General features: G+C 35.3%; 1 protein-coding gene across 5 annotated transcripts in view; it reads left to right on the top strand.

The window, feature by feature from the left end:
• Positions 1-14,213, top strand: part of ARFIP1 (ADP ribosylation factor interacting protein 1) — an 84,359-nt gene that overhangs the window by 29,739 nt on the left and 40,407 nt on the right. For 3 of the 5 annotated variants that reach the window (XM_059697826.1, XM_059697823.1, XM_059697824.1), the window contains 3 exons: positions 9,020-9,128; positions 11,393-11,488; positions 13,036-13,148. In XM_059697826.1, coding sequence (XP_059553809.1) covers positions 9,020-9,128; positions 11,393-11,488; positions 13,036-13,148 — 318 coding nt within the window. The remainder of the gene's footprint in view (positions 1-9,019; positions 9,129-11,392; positions 11,489-13,035; positions 13,149-14,213) is intronic. The other 2 variants (XM_059697827.1, XM_059697825.1) reach the window with 1 other exon arrangement.

Below are 14,213 nucleotides of genomic sequence, written 5' to 3'. Positions count from 1 at the left end.
GTATAAGGACTTAAATTTTAACATGTTTTCTACTTCAGTCATCCTACCCTAGAGTTGGAATAGCAGGTAATGAGTATGTCTTCATAATATATAGTTTTTACCAAATGTGTATCTTGGACCCTTAAGAGGTATGGCAGATGGTTTGCAAATGTTTTCATTGTTTAAACCATGCAAACCTAGATTCATTTTAAATATTTACTTTTCCAGTATAAAATATATTCTTACTACTTTTACCAAAAATAAGTTTTAAAATGTGTTATTATATACACATCTATTAAATTAATTCTGGATTGGGATCGCTGTTAAAAATTATGAATAAATATACTTTTTAATGAAAGGCTGAAGTCTTATCTATCTTCATTATAATCCATAGTTTGTGCCTTTATTTATATACAAATGCTGTCATGAGTAAGTTTTTTATCTCTAGCAGGAAATTTTTGAATGTAGATACATACAAATTTTCCCAGTGATAGTCTTTGAATGAATTCAGCAGCATTAGACTTAAGACTCCAGTGGTGTTGCTTCCTGACTGATGACATGGTCCAAAGAGTGGCCATGGGAGTTCCAGTTGACTGAGTAGATAGGGCCTGAAAGGTGAGAGACATTAGGGATGAAGAGGTTAATGAAATATGAGACTAAAGTGTAGGTTGGGTTGTACTGTATTAGTCTAGCATATCTTTTATCTGCCCTTAATTTTTGTTGGCTCTTTGTTCACAAATTACCAAACCTGAATCAAACTACCAACTTTAGGTTTTCTGTAAGTATACGGAGGGGGTGAAAATCATAACAGTAATAACAGATTGTTATTACTACAACCAGTCATTCTGCATCAACATAGGTAGGCAGGCTCATGCACTTGACTTTTTTTGTTTTAAATATTTTATAATTTGTATTTAAAAAATAAAGCAACAAACTATATACCATGCCATTAGTAGACTATGTTTTTGATGAGCTATGAAAATTCAGTAGAGATACCTTATAATCAGTTTGGAAGGAATTGCAAACTGAACATATAGAATCATTCCCTGAAAGTGTGCCCAATAACATGCAGAGGGTTCAGAACACTATGAGGAGGTTAAGGGTGTTGCAGTTCGTTTACAGTAGAATTGGGGCCGAAACCGGTTTGGCTCAGTGGGTAGAGCGTCGGCCTGCGGACTGAAGGGTCCCAGGTTCGATTCCGGTCAGGGGCATGTACCTGGGTTGCGGGCACATCCCCAGGGGGTGTGCAGGAGGCTGCTGATCGATGTTTCTCTCTCATCGATGTTTCTAGCTCTCTATCCCTCTCCCTTCCTCTCTGTGGGAAATCAATAAAATATATATTTAAAAAAAAAAAAGAATTGGGGATGTGGAGGTCTGTTTGAATAATAGCTTTGCTTCTGGCAGATATTCCTTATAGGCAGCTAACCATTAAAACAGCAGAGGGAAATTTTAAATTATCAAAATTCACAGAACATTTAACATAGTTTTTTAATTTTTTTCTTTAACAGTTATATTATGTAAATGCTTTGGAAGGTTTTACCCATTTTGAAGAATGAGATGGGATGTTTAAATTGAGAAAATTACTTAGTAAATGAAGTATTAGTTTTATATCTGCTAGATGTTAGAATAATAAAGGGAAACAAGGTTGATACGCAACCTTGGTTGGTCTTAGTGAGTGTACAGCCAACAGGGAAAGAGGATGTAGACAAATTAATTTTACCATGTGAAGTGATATGCTAGGCCAGGTATTTCATGGTCTGGGAACTGGTAGGAGGAATATGGAAAGATCACCTGAGGAATTGCTATCCAAGCTGAATCTGAAGGATGAGCTAGCTAGATGAAGAGAGTGAAGATGTTCCCCCTTTAGAGGCAACTCTAAAGCCCTGAAAAAGGTGTAAGACCAGAACATTAAAAATTCACTATTGTTCAAGTGGAGAATGTGGGGGCAGATGTGTAAGAAATGAGGCAGGAAGAGAGGCAAGTAGGGACCAGATCCTGAAAAACCTTAAAACTATATTGAGGAGTATGGACTTTTATCTAAAAGGTAAATGGAGAGCAGCTCTAAATGACATAAAAATGGAAGTGTCTCAGTCTGAATTGCTGTGTAGAAGTTGTCTTGGCCTACAGTTTTGAAGAGTGAATTTCAGGAGTGACACGTCTAGAAACAAGGGAGACAATTAAATAGATAGTTTGGACACCAAGGGAGGAAGGGAAGCAAGACTTAGGACTTTTCTCTTGTAGAGAAACTAGAACCATTAAAGAGCATCAAGCCATTTTTAAAGATGTAGATAGGAAAACTGGGAGAATATAGTGTAAAGAAACTAAGGGAGAAGAGAGTTCTGTAATTTATAGAACTTATTGGAGAATTCTTACAGATTGTTGGTAGTTAGAGTATATGTTTTGAGAGTCACTCCTTTATTCAAGATTTCTCCTCACCCCAAGTAATTAATAAATCTGTAATTCTGCTTACCTCTTGTAGTGTTGTGTACCTTCTTAAGGATGTGTATTTTAAAGCAAATTTGCTGAACATTTTGTGTTCTTTATGTGTTGCTCTTGTACTAAATTTAGTTCAAAATCAGATTACCTGCTAAATTATAAGTTCTAAACTTACATTTTTAATCTCATTCTTGTTTTACCTCAGTTAAAATATGCAAAACGGAGGCAAATTATTTTGGTTTGAAATGAGCATCCCTTACAGTTTTATGGAAGATGTTATTACAAGTGTCATTTTGTATCTTTTGAAAAGGATTTAAAGTATACATGAAACTTTATTGTCCAAAGCATGTTATTTTATTTTAGCTTAATTATTTGAAAATTTATTTTTAAAAACTATTAAATACTGTAGCACTATCCTCATAGCTTGAATAGAAAGTTAACTTCAGGTTTATTCCACTTTATTGTACAATAATTAAGCACAGCTTTGCAAAGTCTTAAACTTTGAGTTGAATTTCAGTGACATAAAAATGCAAATAAGGGATTTTATGTTGTGGGTTATGAATGGGCTCATTGTCTCTCAAATGTACTCCGGAAACTATAGGAGTGAATACAGTAGCAGATACTTAAAATGTTACTAAGCTAGGCACAGCCTTATAACTGAGATACTTTTTTTTAGAAAATGGGAAGGCTAATATAAAGACACATTTTAAGTTCTTGTGAAGCATGAGGTTAAATTATATTACTTAAAGAATATATATTTTATCAAAAAGAAACAATCAACAAGCTTATAAAATACTGTAATGTCACAAGTCATCTATTCCTCTCGCATAATACATATTATTTTGTGTTTCACTTAGCTGCCAGACTACTGTCAAAATGGTAACTCCATTCAGAATGTGAATGGACCCATTTGTTCCTCTTTTGGTTAGAATCCTTCTGTTAGTAACAGTTTAGGCACAGGGAGGCCTAAGTGCTTTTCAGATTTTACATCTGTTTTATATAAAGAACATGGGTGTTTTTTTTTTTTTTTCTGGAAGCACTTTTGTTTGTTGAATAAAGGACCCCTGGGAGACTGTTGGTTGAGATGTAATATCCTCAGACAACTAGAAGTTGTTTCTTCTGGAGGCCATGTATGAAAAAATGGAAGGTGTCCCTGTAACTTCTTGAAAACGCAGGTGATCAGGGATAGCCATTGTATTTACTGTTCAACCAATTACTAATTCCCCTCTTTCCAACTACTGTTATTATTATATCTCTTTTTTGGAAATTTATACATTTTTGTAATAGGGCAGAGAATTCAAATAAGTATTGTTCTCTCAGGTAAGTTCCAAGAATACAGTAAATACAACTTTTTGGACCTCTGTGCCATTTGTATGTTGTTTTAGTTCTTAACTCAAAATGGATCAAAGATTTAAATGGTAAGTGCTAAAACAAACTCTTGGAAGAAAAACATAGATGTGAATCTTAACGACCTTGTATTAGGCACTTTAGTTTCTTATTTTTTTTTCTTTTTTTTTTCTTTCTTTTTTTTCTTTTTTTTTTCTTTTTTTTTATTGCTTTAAGTATTACAAAAGGTATTACATATGTATCCATTTTATCCCCCCGCCCTAGACAGTCCCCTAGCCTCCCCTATCACCCAGTGTCTTATGTCCATTGGTTATGCTTATATGCATGCATACAAGTCCTTTCGTTGATCTCTAAACCCCCTACCTCCTGCCCCCCAACCCTCCCCGGCCTTCCCGCTGCAGCTCGACAATCTGTTTGAGGCAGCTCTGCCTCTGTATCTATTATTGTTCAAAAGTTTATAATGGTCTCTATTGTCCACGAATGAGTGAGATCATGTGGTACTTTTCCTTTATTGACTGGCTTATTTCACTTAGCATAATGCTCTCCAGTTCCATCCATGACGTTGCAAATGGTAAGAGTTCCTTCCTTTTTACAGCAGCATAGTATTCCATCGTGTAGATGTACCACAGTTTTCTAATCCATTCATCTACTGATGGGCACTTAGGCTGTTTCCAGATCTTAGCTATGGTGAATTGTGCTGCTATGAACATAGGGGTGCATATATCCTTTCTGATTGGTGTTTCTGGTTTCTTGGGATATATTCCTAGAAGTGGGATCACAGGGTCAAATGGGAGTTCCATTTTCAGTTTTTTAAGGAAACTCCATACTGTCTTCCATAGTGGCTGCACCAGTCTGCATTCCCACCAGCAGTAGGCACTTTAGTTTCTTAGATGTGATACCAAAAGCACAAGCAACAACAACAAAATAAATACATTTGACTTTATCAATTTGTGAAACTGTTGGGATCCTAAGAACATCATGAAGAAGAAAGTGAAAGGCAACCCACAGAAATAATGTTTATAAATCATATATATGATAAAGGATTTGTGTCATACAAAGTAAAATGATAAATGACCCAACTAAAACTAGGGCTAAAGATTTGAATAGATATCTCCCTGAAGAAGATATACAAATGACCAATAAGCACATGAAAAGATGCTAAACATCATTAGTCATTAGGGAAATGCAAATCAACACTACACTGAGATGCTACTTCGTAGGATGGCTATAATGAAAAAGATAGATAATAATAAGCATGTGGGGAAATTAGAATGCTCATACATTGCTTTGGGGAATGTAAAATGGTGCAGCCATTTTGGAAGATAGACAGTTCCTCAAAAGGTTAAACATAGAATTGCCATATAACTCAGCCAAAAACATGTACACTAAGCATGTAGAGCAACATTATTTGTAATAGTCAAAAAGTGGAAACAGTCCAAATGATGATCCATCAGTTGATGAATAGTTAAACAAAATGTGCTATACCCATACAATGGAATATTATTCAACCATAAAAAGAAATTACCTGCTGCATAGTCGGTGTGGCTCAGAGGTTGAGTACAGACCTATATACAAGGAGGTCACAGTTCAGTTCCCGGTTGGGCACATGCCCGGGTGGCGGGCTCAATCCTCAGTGGGGGACGTGCAGGAGGCAGCTGATCAATGATTATCTCTCATCATTGATGTTTCTCTCTCCCCCTCTCCCTTCCTCTCTGAAAAAATATCAATGAAATAAATATTTTTTTTAAAAAAGATGAACTGCTTATGTACAGGATGGTTCAAATGTAGGTTTACAGTTGTTCATATGGAAATAATACAATAATTAATAAATAATCAAACAAGAATAAACACTATCTTTCACGTATTCACAACTGTAGACCTACTTTTGCCCCACCCTGTATGCTACGATATGAATGAACCTTGAACTCAGTATGCTAGAAGACAGATACTATGTGATTTCATTTATATGACTGTCCAGAATAAGCAAACCCATAGAAACAGAAAGGAGATTAGTGGTTCTCAGGGGCTGGGGAAAGGTAGGAATGAAACTAGCTTCTACTGGGTCCAGAGTTTCTTTTTGGAGTGATGAAAATGTTCTAAAACTAGTGGTGATAGCTATACAACTCTAAATAAATTTTATGGCATGAGAATTATATTTTGATGAAGTGAATTCAGAGTACAGTGAATACCTACTTTTCTAACATTCAATTAAGAAATAGAACATCATTGTTACCTTTTAAGTCATTGTCCTTTCTCCACATAGCCACATGGCTCACTCTCTCACTTCTTTATCCAGCATTCTGCCCCCATTTTACGTCCTCAGACCTTCCCAGAGTGCCCCGCTTAAAGTAGTACTCTCTGCCTATTACTCTGGGTCTCTATCATCCTGCCTTTAAAAACAACAACAACAACACACACACACACACACACACACACACAAAACCCTTATTGAGTCCTGCTTATTTCCAGAACTTTTTATTACCTAATGTATTATTATACAAGTATTTGTTTACTATCAGTCTCCTCCCCTCCCTCCCCCCCATGTGAAGAAATATGGGCAGAGACTTTAGTTTCCTGTACGGCTGTGTTTGTAGTGTCCAAAGCAGTGGCTGTCCTGAAGGCGGTACTCATCAAGTGTTGGTTCCGTTTGTAAATAAATCCTTGTGTTTCAGAGCTCAGGCAGTACTTCCTTCTTTTCTAGTTAGTTCTCATGGACTTAGTCCCTGTTCTGAAGTCCTCTGATACTGTCTTTAGTTTGGTACTAAGTTCAACTTTTACGTTAATGTTTGTATATCTTGTCTCTCCAGTCAGGCAAGAACTATATCTTTTTTTTTTCTTTTCCCAGAAAGTCTAACATATAGTAAGAGTAAGCAAATACTCATTAAATTAAATTTGAAAATAAATCTATTACTGTGGCAGCTTCTTAATCTAATGATGTTGAGTCATAAATCCTTTACTCAACAAATTCATTTATTTATTCAACAAATATTTATTGAACATCTACTAAATCCTGGGGACTATTTAAGGTGCTAAATATATAGCACAAACAAAATGGGCAACCTCCCTGCTCTCATGAAGTTTACAGTATAGTGAGGGGAGAAAAAATAAATATGCACATAATATATTTCTTAGTGATAACTGCTATGAGAAAAATAAAACAGAATAGGGAGTTCCAGTGTGAAATTTATGGGAGTTGCTATTTTATACATTGTTGGAGAGAAGCATCTCGGGCTAAAGAAGCAAGTCCTATGGATATCTGGTAGAGGAGCATTCCGGAAGAAAAATACAGCAGTACAAAGGTCTTGAAATAGAGGTAGGTTTATTGTTTTTGAAGAACAGTGTGGCTGCAAGCCTGAGAGGCTAGTAGGAGATGACCTCAAATCATGTAACCCCTTGAGAACATTTAATGATCTGGGTTTTAAGTCAAGTGAGATTGGGGGCTGTTAGAGCGTTTTTATAGGGGATACCTTTGGTTGATTTGTGAAGTTAGAGCCATGTGTCATGGACAGAAGCAGGCAGACCAGTTGGTAGGCTCTTGGAATAATCCAGGTGAAATATTATACTAGCTTATATTAGAGTGGAATCAGTGGAAGTGGAGAGAGTTGGTTTAATCCTGGATATATTTTGAGAGTAGATCTAATAGCATCTGATGATTGTCTGGATGTGGATATGAGATAAAAAGGAGAGTCAAAGATAAGTCCTAAGATTTTTGGCTAAGCTTTTGGTAAAAGAGATGCCATAAACTAAAAGGAGTGAAAACTATAGGTGGTGTTATTTTGTTTTGTTCTCTTTTTTCCGGGGCGGGGGGGGGGGGGGGGAGGTGGGGCGGAGGGGCGGGTAGTGTATAATCAGTCAGTTTGGGACATACAAGTTTGAGATGCCTATTTGAAATCCAAGTGGAAATGTGGTTAGAATATTGGAGTTAAAGAGAGAGGCCCAGTAAGACACATAAATTTGTAGTTGTCAATGTATAGATGATGTTCAAAGCCAGAAAAATCAATGTGATCACCAGAGAAATTAGTACAGGAGAAAAAGTCCTCAGACTGAACCCTCAGGCACTCTAGGATTTGGAGGTTGGGGAGATGAGGAGTAATAAGTGAAGGAGACAATAGGACATATCAGAGGAAGATCAAGAGTGCCCTGAATTTGGGGAATGCAAGTTTAACAAGGAGAGAACATCACCTGTGTCAAATGCTGTTTGATAAATCACCTAAGACGAGAATTGATCTCATTAGTTATTTAGGTCCACCATACCAAACAAGTAATTGCCCAGGCAAAATTAATAAGCTTCTCAAGAAAAACCCTCTCAACACTTGTTAGTTATGAGAGACTATATGTGTTAAGTTTTGAATTTGCAAATTGGAAAACTCAAAATGTTCTGACTTTTCAAAGTATAACTGTACATTGTATGTAGTGGGGTAGAATATTAGGAAAGAATTTTAAAGACATTTACCTTTTTAGTGCATCACTAACTTGTCATTATTGTGGAAAACCAATAAGATCTATTAATAGAATCTGATTATGAAAATTAGATAATTCCTCATATTCTAGCCAAAGGAAAGAGAGGACTTTTAATTAGAAATCTATGCCTCTTGGCTCGCTCTCTCTCTCTCTCTCTCTCTCTCTCTCTCTCTCTCTCTCTCTCTCTCTCCTCTCCCTCTCTCTCCTTCTTCTTCTTTTCTTCTTTTTTGCTATAAGGCTGATTTTGAATATTATATTTGTTAGGTTAAGTTCCAATTATAGACTAATTTGCTTAATGTAAATTTAATGAGCAAGAAATTTTCTTTTTTTTCACACTGTTTGAAGTCAGAGAAGCCCTGTTTACTGAGCTAACCTTGAAAATTAATATTGCAAGTGGATGATTTGTTTATACTGAGCATTAGCCAGACTCATTATGATTCTATTACACATCAGTCAATTTTTAATATTAGATAGGCCTTTTTAGTCATCTTAATTCTGTTCTCTAAAATGATTTTCCTGATATATCAATAAATTAGAAAATTCAAAATTGAATTTTAATACCTTCCTACTACTTAGTTCTAGAATAATGAAAGTAATTTGTATCTCTTAATAGCAAATCTTGCTGAGTTTGCTGCTGTTATACATCGTTCAAGAATGCTGTGACAGCATAAGGGAATACTACATAGTAGAGAGAAAAATAGTTTAATATGTGATTAAAAGAACACAATTATCCTAAACTGTTAATGTGGTATGAGATTTTCACAAAGATTTTCTTTTTTATTCCAACATTGCTAAGGATTTGAAGCATTCATTACCAGCTGGACTTGGTCTCTCAGAAACCCAAATTACATCTCATGGCTTTGACAGTACCAAAGAGGGGGTTATCGAAGCAGGAGCATATCAAGGTAAGAGCCCATGTATTTTTAAAGATGGCTGGGGTGGAGGATGGGAGGTCTTCAAATGCTACCTTTATTAAAAAGCATAAGAATTGAGCCCTTTAATTCAATGATAAAATACCAATTATAAGCATATTCCTTTTTCTCTTCAATTTAATGATTTAGGAATTGTTTTAGTAGTAGTCTTCATAGAAATAGATCGGTGTGCATGATTTCACTGATTATTATATAGGAATTGTTTTGTTTATTTTATTTTTCCATCACCATTTATCCCAGTGGTTCTCAACCTTCCTAATGCTGCGACCCTTTAATACAGTTCCTCATCTTGTGGTGACCCCCCAACCATAAAATTATTTTCGTTGCTACTTCATAACTGTAATTTTGCTACTATTATGAATCATAATGTAAATATCTGATATGCAGCATGTATTTTCATTGTTACAAATTGAACATAATTAAAGCATAGTGATTAATCACAAAAACAATATGTAATTGTATATGTTTTCCGATGGTCTTAGGCGACCCCTGTGAAAGGGTCGTTCGACTCCCAGAGGGGTCGTGACCCACAGGTTGAGAACCGCTGATTTATCCCCCTTTGTGCTCTCTTAGGAATTGGTTTTAAATTACTGAAATAAAAACTCAAAAATTATATCAAAATGCAGATTTAAATGATTTTTGCTTATAAGCACAAAATGTATAGCTATTAGTCAATATTGATTTGTATAAATACATATTTCCTATATCAAAGCAATTAGGAAAATAAAACTTTTATTTTTTCCAACTATACATGTTGTACAGGACATCTCCAAGACCACCGTAAGATTTAGTAATTTGCTAAGAGGACTCAAGGAACTCCTTGAGTTATGATTATTTCAGCAAAAGAATACCAAGCAGTTAGCAAAGGTAAAGGATGCCTGAGGTGAAGTCTGAGGAAAGTAGGCATAAGCTTGAGAGGGCCTTCTCCCGTTGCAGTCACATGGGTCGTGTTTAATTCCCCCAGCAGAGTTGTGACACACGTGTTACTGAACAGGGAAGCTCATTAGAGACTCAATGCCCGGGATTTTTACTGGAGATTGCTCCATAGGATCCTCTGCCTAGCATGTACCAACATTCCAGGCTACCAGAAGGAAAGCAGGTCTCTAACATAGATACATTATGTAAATAGTTTAGGCACAGTGAGCCTGTCTTACCATTCTGGGAATGGTTGGAATCTTAACCAAATTTAAGTTCCCAGACACCATCCAAAGGCCAGTCTTATGAGCTAGTCTTTTTAAGAATAAGCAATTAGACTTGCTGTGGTAATTCTTTTGCACACATCACATATATATGTGTATTTTTAATATAAAGGACAAAGTTGCATTCTTTGTAATGCTCTTGCCCCTAACAACCTTTTAAAAGTGTTTTTTCATTTTCTCATGAGTGAAAGAAAATAAAACCATGTAAATATTTAGGTGTAAAAAATGGGTTTTCTTGCCCTGGGCATTGTGGCTCAGTTGGTCAGGTGTTATCCCGTGCACTGAAAAGGTTCCTGATTCAATTCCAGGTCAGGGTACATATCCGTGTTGCAGGTTCGATCCTTGGTTGGGTCACATATGGAAGGCAATCAACTGATGTTTCTCTCTCACATCGATGTCTGTCTGTCGGTATCTCCCCCCTCACCCCAGCATGTCCTTGGGTGAGGATTTAATAAATAAATAAAATATTTACTTAAGTTTTAAATCATTCAGTTATGGGACTTTAATTCCATTCTAGTAATTTATTTTTAAAAAGCAGAGTCCAGGTAAAGTTCTGTTTAGACATGCTCTTACCAAGTTTCTTCTGATAGTTATGTGTCTTGTTTGGTCTTAAGAGTTCAATGAAAAATTTATTCAGGAACTCAACCTGCTCACATCCATTTATTACTTAGTTCATTCCTGCAAGAAAGCAAATATATTAATTCCAGGTGTGTTTTTTATTTACTTTAGACATATGTTTTTATTTACTTTAGACAGAGGAAGGGAGAAGGGATAGTGAAACATCGACTGGCTGCTTCCTGCATGCCCCTACTGGGGATCAAGCCTGTAACCTGGGCATGTGCCCTGACTGGGAATCAAACCATGATCTCCTGGTTCATGGGTCAATGCTCAACCACCGAGCTACACCAGCCAGGCTATTCCAGTTTTTGATACTAGTTTTTGACTATTTTAAAGGCAATGTTAGTAAATCTATATTAAAAATGTGCAATATGTGGAGGAGGAAAAGGATTTTCACAGTTAAATGTCTATCCTTTTCAGGTCCCTCAGCACCACCATTGCCATCTGTTATGTCTCCTAGCAGGGTTGCAGCTAGTCAACTGGCTCAACAAGGAAGTGATTTAATTGTTCCCGCAGGTATTCACTGCACTCATTGGATAAAGCACTTCTTGCTACTGCTGAAGCTAAACTAATTCACTCAGTTTCATAATCACTTGCTTAATACTCTTAGGTGTGTGTTATTCTGACTTTTTTTAGTGGCTGCTGCTTTTTCTTTCTCTTTCTTTCTTAGCAATAAGGGAAATGATCATTCTAGCCATACATATCTTTCTGGCTTTTAAAAGTTATTAAACTGTATCTCATACCTGAAATTTAATTCACTTTAAGATTTAAAAACATTGTAAATTTTGATTCCTTTTAAATCATCCTTTCTTTGTTCTGGGAAATGTAGGTTCACTTACTTGATCCTAAACTTTCAACTTTGCAGCTCTGCTCTCTGTTTTCTAGTTAAACAAGAAAGGCGTCTTCAACAGTTGGGCTGTTCATTGTTTGGAATGGGTCATGTGTCTTCCTATTTTCAGCCGCAGCTTACAGATAGTTTGCAGACTATAACAAAATACTGTGTAATTTACTAGTTTTGCCCAATAAAAAATACTTGGGAAAAACCCATTTCTTTGCACTAAATTTGTTCTGCACTTTAATATTTCTGGACTATGAAAATAGGAAAAAAATTGAACACCATATTTCTTTTTATATGTCATGTTAACATTTTGTATTTTGTTTCTATGAGAATTTGGTAAATTCTTAAATGTCTTATTTTATATAAATCATTTTTTTATTTTAGATTATGGTAAAGCTGTGTGGTAAAAGCTGGTCTGGCTATAGGAGTGAGAAAAATTTTTGCTGACTAATTTTTTAAACCATTTGTTATAGCCTTTTATCTTATTTCATTGTTCTTCTAAAATTATTATAAAGTTTTTATCCCAAGTCATTAGTATTGTAAATGTTTATTAAATATTTTCTTTTTTGAAAAATATTTTACAGCTAAGAATTAGATAATTGTTGAGTTGTTTTTTATGTCAGGGCATCAGACTGCCTTTAGTAACTATGGCTTTTTTTTGATGGAGGAGGGGGTGTCTCTTAAGAAAAAGAGGTACAGTGTAGGTCTTGTTTTAACCCAGCCTTTCATACTGGTGGTAAGATATTTTTAATGATTGTTTGAAATTTGAATTGTATTTTTTAAATCCTCCAGAATTATAGTAACATTCTATTGTTGTTCGGTTTACATAGTACAGTGAAAGGAGATCACAGTGTGAGGGTATGTGGCCTTTCAGATTTTTACTGACAAAGTTTTTTTAGGGTCATTAGGTTATAAGATTAATTGTGGAAATTGTATTTTTCTTAAGTAAAACACACTTGTTTAGAAAAGAAGGTTGATTGCAGTTTTTTTTTTTTTTTTTTTTTTTTTTTAAGAAGATGACAAGCTAACCACATGGCATTTGTGTTTAATTAGGAAATTATCTTCAATGATCCCAGGAAGTTGTAGACCTTCAGTTTGTGGGAACCTTCTCATTTTTTTAAATGCATAAGTAGTTTAATTTGAACAGCATCAGTGTTTTGTTTTGTTTTCCCTACTTGTCATTACCTGGTTTGTGTTTTTATCTTTTGTGTTTATGATCATGCAGGTGGCCAGAGAACACAGACAAAAAGTGGACCAGTTATTTTAGCAGATGAAATTAAAAATCCTGCAATGGAAAAGTTAGAACTTGTTAGAAAATGGAGTCTAAACACCTACAAGGTTTGTAATTTTTTAATGTTTCCACCCTAACTGGCTCTAGGGATTTATATTTGTGTTATTCAAATTATTTTGCAATTGTATGAACACATAAGAGAGCATAATGCTATCTAAAAATGAAATTATAATTGGAAAACGAAGTATTTTGTTTTATTACTGATCTTTATATAAATGTAGTTTTAAAAGTCAATAGGAAAAAGGTAAAAGAAACACTACTAAAATGCTTATTAATTGAAAGATAGAAATATATTACCTTGGAAAATATTTAGCTGTAGAACTGCTATAGATATGTTTGTCTCCACCTCCCTCTTTTTGATATTTTATAGTAGCGATTTTCAATCTTTTTCATCTCATGACACACAAAAACTAATTGCTAAAATTCTATGCCACACCAAAAAATTTATTTTTTGCTGATCTGACAAAAAAAAGATGTAATTTTGATTAATTCCCACCAGACGGCTATTGTTATATTGGCTGTTGTCATTTTTTTAAATTTGAAAATCTAAGGGAAAAGAGGTCAGTGCCCCTGACTAAATAATCAGTCAAGCATTGCATGTTTTAAACATTCTTGCAGTGTGTGCTGCAGCACACAGGAGAGTCTAGACCAGTGGTGGGTAAAGTGCGGCTCGCGAGCCACATGCGGCTCTTTGGCCCCTTGAGTGTGGCTCTTCCACAAAATACCGACTTCTGCACATGGGCCATGAAGTTTCAATCGCACTGTACGTGCGCTCCCTCCCACACGTGGTATTTTGTGGAAGAGCCACACTCAAGAGGCCAAAGAGCCGCATGTGGCTCGCGAGCCGCAGTTTGCCAACCACTGGTCTAGACTACCTATCAATAGTAGTTCTCTAATATCTAGTGGGATTAAAGGAAGGAAGAAGAAATTTATGTTTTATTTCCCTCATTATTTTAATTTTACAACAAATAGTAATTCTAACCAAAAATTTGAAAGAGATGATAAAAGAGTATATTTGCAATTTAAAAAATTGTTAATAGTGTACTTATTTACTACTTTTTAGAACTTTTTTCTTCACTTTAAAATGATGAGGAATATATTAATGCCCTTTA

Source organism: Myotis daubentonii, chromosome 5 (genome assembly GCF_963259705.1).
Source record: "Myotis daubentonii chromosome 5, mMyoDau2.1, whole genome shotgun sequence".
NCBI lineage: Eukaryota > Metazoa > Chordata > Mammalia > Chiroptera > Vespertilionidae > Myotis > Myotis daubentonii.
Note: the sequence above shows the minus strand (reverse complement) of the source record. Positions and strands in the feature narration are given on the sequence as shown.